The sequence below is a fragment of the Phragmites australis genome, chromosome 16, assembly GCF_958298935.1.
Source record: "Phragmites australis chromosome 16, lpPhrAust1.1, whole genome shotgun sequence".
In the NCBI taxonomy this organism is placed as follows: domain Eukaryota; kingdom Viridiplantae; phylum Streptophyta; class Magnoliopsida; order Poales; family Poaceae; genus Phragmites; species Phragmites australis.
In genome coordinates, this window is record NC_084936.1 from 28,741,503 (window position 1) to 28,745,519 (window position 4,017).

General features: G+C 50.4%; 1 protein-coding gene across 1 annotated transcript; it reads right to left on the reverse strand.

The window, feature by feature from the left end:
• Positions 1-1,536: 1,536 nt before the first annotated feature.
• LOC133896285 (BAG family molecular chaperone regulator 1-like) lies at positions 1,537-3,731 on the reverse strand. The gene is made up of 3 exons (XM_062336860.1): positions 2,998-3,731; positions 2,649-2,905; positions 1,537-2,528 (listed from the first exon to the last, which is right to left on the reverse strand). The coding sequence occupies exons 1-3, from the start codon at positions 3,221-3,223 to the stop codon at positions 2,043-2,045; spliced, it is 969 nt and encodes a 322-aa protein (XP_062192844.1). The 5' UTR covers positions 3,224-3,731; the 3' UTR covers positions 1,537-2,042.
• Positions 3,732-4,017: the final 286 nt, after the last annotated feature.

The following is a 4,017-nucleotide window of genomic DNA, read 5'->3' on the forward strand; positions in this document are numbered from 1 at the left end:
CCATCAGCCCAACTAAAATATAGCTAAGGCGCTGCTGCTGCGGACTGTGCTATCTATCATGCTCATGCAGGAGCAGCAGGCAGCAACAGAGCAACTGCAATGGAAGACGCTCGTTTCCAGCTTGACACCCTAGCACTGCGCTGCGCGACACGACACGATCCAGCTAGCTCGCGAGGAAACTCGATCCGCTTCTGACTCTGCCCCGGAAAGCAAAAGCCAACTGCACAACAGGAGATGTTCGTGTGAGGTCAATGCGACGTTTCCTCGCCCAAAACTGCCTCGCACCTAACGTGTTGTTGAGACTCTACCGACCGACCCCTCAGTCCTGACTCCTGTGATCGCAGGGCTGCAGATCCATCGACCTACTCTCTGTTTGTCTCTTTCTCGATCTGAACAAATTAAAAATCACGGGCGGATTATTCGACAGCCGATAAAGACTCGGGACCTGCACCAAATTGATGGCCAAACTACAGCCTGGGATCAATAGGCAGGAGAGAAGTTCTTTTTGCTGGCTTTGCCCGGAACGATGGAGATGTAGAAGAAGAGGTAGAGAAAGAAAATGAGAAAGACGAAAAAGAAGGGAGAGAGAAAGGTGGATGAGGTGCCCTGCATCTCCCACTGGACACACATGCTGTCTTTTTTTCGTTCTTTGTGTGCCCTCCAACGCACACCCTACCTTCACTCAAGAAAGGCATCTCTGCAACCGCAGGTAGCCAACCCTGCACAGCACCCTAAGCTGATCGTCCAAACAGAACAAGGATGCATCCCATGCATGTGATCGAGTACTTGCTAGAAGTTTCCTTATCTCATTTCCCTGGCAGTCTGGACCAGTTTGATTATATTGTGGTAATCTCATCTCATCGGTCTTAATGCTGCTATACTTTAGATCATCTCCTTAATTTCGTTCCCTTCTCAATTCACTTTTTTATTTTTATTCTCTTTATTTTATCTCCTCTACATCACTTATTTTTATAGGAATCACGAAGGGAAAGAAGAGAGAATCCTATCCTGAAAATAATGACTCTGAGAATCACTTCGTGACAGAAAACGTGAAGAAAAACCGTTGAAGTGTTGAAGGAAACTAAAATCTCTTCACGGCGGGATTTTCGCCCGAGACGAGAATCCCTTAGATATAGTCTTACTGTTACTTAATTCAAGTGAGGATCCAACAGAATGCCATGGTTGGCTGCTAAGTTTCTTTTTTCTTTTAGAGATAGAGAGAAAAGAGCAAGGAACAGAACAAAGTTATCAATGATCAGGCCAGCAATGCCAGAGAGGCCCGGAGGATACTGTATTGTATAGGGAGGGGGACAGCACCGCACCAGTACTGTTTTTGCTGTACCGCAACTGAATCCGGCCACTCACTCTTGCCCTGTCGCCCCTCACCTCACCTACCCTTCTGAACCACTACTATGACCGACTGACTACTCGTCGCTCACGCCGACACAACAGATCCTATACTACTAGTAGCAGTACAAAACACCTCAAGAAAGATTGAAAGAGAAAAAGGTAAAACAAAAAAGAGATGAATAACAATAAGATAAAAACAAATAAGGATTCATATATACGGAGTACTAGTTTTGTTTGCAATACTCACCACACTCTCCCTCTTTCAAGCATTGTTTTGTTTGCACAATGTAGGATGAATCATCCATCATACATGCAGCACACACGACACGAGACAAATATGTCGAGAGATTGTTTGATTCATGTACACTATACACTGCACTACTATACATACATGGTCATGGGAAATCCGTCGTTGTAAGGCCAGCACTTATTTGCAGACAGACACCATCACCATCGATGTGCATCTTCATGGCATGGGGGGTCACTGATCACACTAGCTCACTGCAGTTCTTGCCTTTTTGTAATGGAGATCAATATACATACACTCAATGAAAAGAAAGAAAGAAAGAAAGAAAGAATAAAGAGAAGAAACAATGACGAGTGACATGCACCATGGCCAAGATGAGCAAGAAAGGTACCGGCCGAGCGAATGGACAGGCGCACATGTGGCGGGAGGGACCAGCAGGCACCTTCTAGAAGAGCTCCCACTCGAACCTCGGGGGCGGCGTGGTGGTGGTCGACGGGGCCATGGTCGTCACGGGGGCCGCGGACGTCGACGGGACAGAGGACAGGAGGTCGAACGTCTCCCAGCTCGCCGTCGCCGTCTGTGGCGCCGGAGCGGTACCTGTGGTGGGCGCCGGCGGCTGGAACTGCCGGCGCTGCTGGTGCTGCTGCGCCGGGGGCGGCCGCGGCGGGAGGTGCGGCGGCCGCGCCTTGGCGTGGCCGTTGGCCTTGGGCGCCGCCGCCGCCGCGGTCTTGTTCTTGGCGCGGATGGCGTCCAGGGTCTCCACGTACTTCTGCACTCGCTTCTCCTGCACCCGCCGCTGCGCCTTGACCTCGCCCTCGGCGGCGATGGAGTCCAGCTTCACCAGCTCGTTCATGAGCGCCTCGGTCAGCGTGACCACGTCGGCCTCCACGACCTTCCCGCCCTTGCTCACGATCGTCTCCAGCGCCGACACCTGCCGGCCGACACGTACCGTGAAAATGTGAAACCAGCCGCCACGCACCGCGCGCATAAACGACGCCAGCCGTCCCCATGGAACGGACACGCGCGGCAAAGGCGTAAAGCTGGGACATACCTTGGACGCGAGCTTGTCGACGTCGAGGCTGATGCGGGAGATGGACTTGGCGAAACGCTCGGCCTTGCTGGTCCGGCGCTCCTCGAGGAGGCGCTTGGCCTTGGCGGCGGGATCCTCGAGCATCACCATCTTGGAGCGGTCCTTGACGCCGGCCATGTCCAGGAACGCCTTGGAGTCCCTCTCCTTGTCCTTGTACACCACCTTCTGGTCGTCTGGGTGCAGCCCCGTCTTCTCCGACAGAAGCTTTTTCAGCTCACCTGCGCGCCCATCGTCGTTCGCTCCATCAGACGAGACATCTCGCCATAGACATTAACAAATCAATTAATCAATCCAGGAGCTGGTGCATTACCGAAGGAGGCCTGGGAGTTGATGTAGATCTCGTGGTAGACGCCGTTGAACTTGACCTTGATGCGGATGGTGGGCACGGGGGCGCCGCCGGGGGGCGGGTCGGCCTCCGGGCCCCGCTTCTGCACCAGCATGCCGCCGGGCCGGACCTCCCACACCTCCTCCTTGGGCACCGCGGCGGACTCCTTCATCGGCGAGAACGCAGGTCTCTGGTCCTTCCCGCGCATCATCTTCGCATATCTCTCTCTGTCCTACGTATGTATATGTATGTACACTCGATCACCAAGCTCAAAACGACACTGCCGCTCACTGATCAATAACCAGACACAATCTGGTTAGCTGCTAATAACTAGCTTAATCTGCTCTGGTCTCTGCTGCACCAGAACTAGAAAAATTAGTTCTTGAAGCACTGGGACTACTAAACTGGAAGCTAATATATGCTTGTAACCTTCAAATGGAGAAATTAAGAGGACGAGGAGGAAGAAAGAAAGAGAAAGAAACGGGGGTGGTAGGAGGAAAAGGACACGGTGATACAACTACGGGCCATGGCAGGGCAGGGCAGGGCAGCAGAATATTTATCCTGATAAAACGAAGCAAGCAATAAGCAAGCCACCTTGTGATTAAACAAGTGTGGGGCTCTAGTACAACTGGAGGTTGGAACAACAGGACACAGATGACCCTTGTCTAATCAAATCATATCCCCATTGGCATCTAACCATTCACCAACGAAAGTTACTTAAGGACCACTACTTATTGAGAAGCTTGGAGTTTTAGGCTCACTCCTATAAATATTGGTTTCTTTCTAAAAAATATTTATATGGTGCATCAAAATCAAAATTTATTTGTGTAATTATTTAACTAGTTGAATAGATCCTGATTCTAGAAGATTGTATATGAGAGGAGAAGATGATTCTAATGATAAACATTATTTTGAGCGATTATCCATTTGGCCTGAATTAAGAAATATTTCTCTTGTTTCTTACCTGCATCAGAAACCAAACTATTCATTTGGTCGAGATTATCT

What these genes read in the sequence shown, in the direction of transcription:
- LOC133896285 (XM_062336860.1), bottom strand. Translation starts at nt 3,223, where the DNA reads ATGATGCGCGGGAAGGACCAGAGACCTGCGTTCTCGCCGATGAAGGAG. An exon ending in CAACTCCCAGGCCTCCTTCG is followed by an intron (nt 2,906 to 2,997) that starts GTAATGCACCAG and finishes ATGGGCGCGCAG; the next exon opens with GTGAGCTGAAAAAGCTTCTG. An exon ending in TCGACAAGCTCGCGTCCAAG is followed by an intron (nt 2,529 to 2,648) that starts GTATGTCCCAGC and finishes GTCGGCCGGCAG; the next exon opens with GTGTCGGCGCTGGAGACGAT.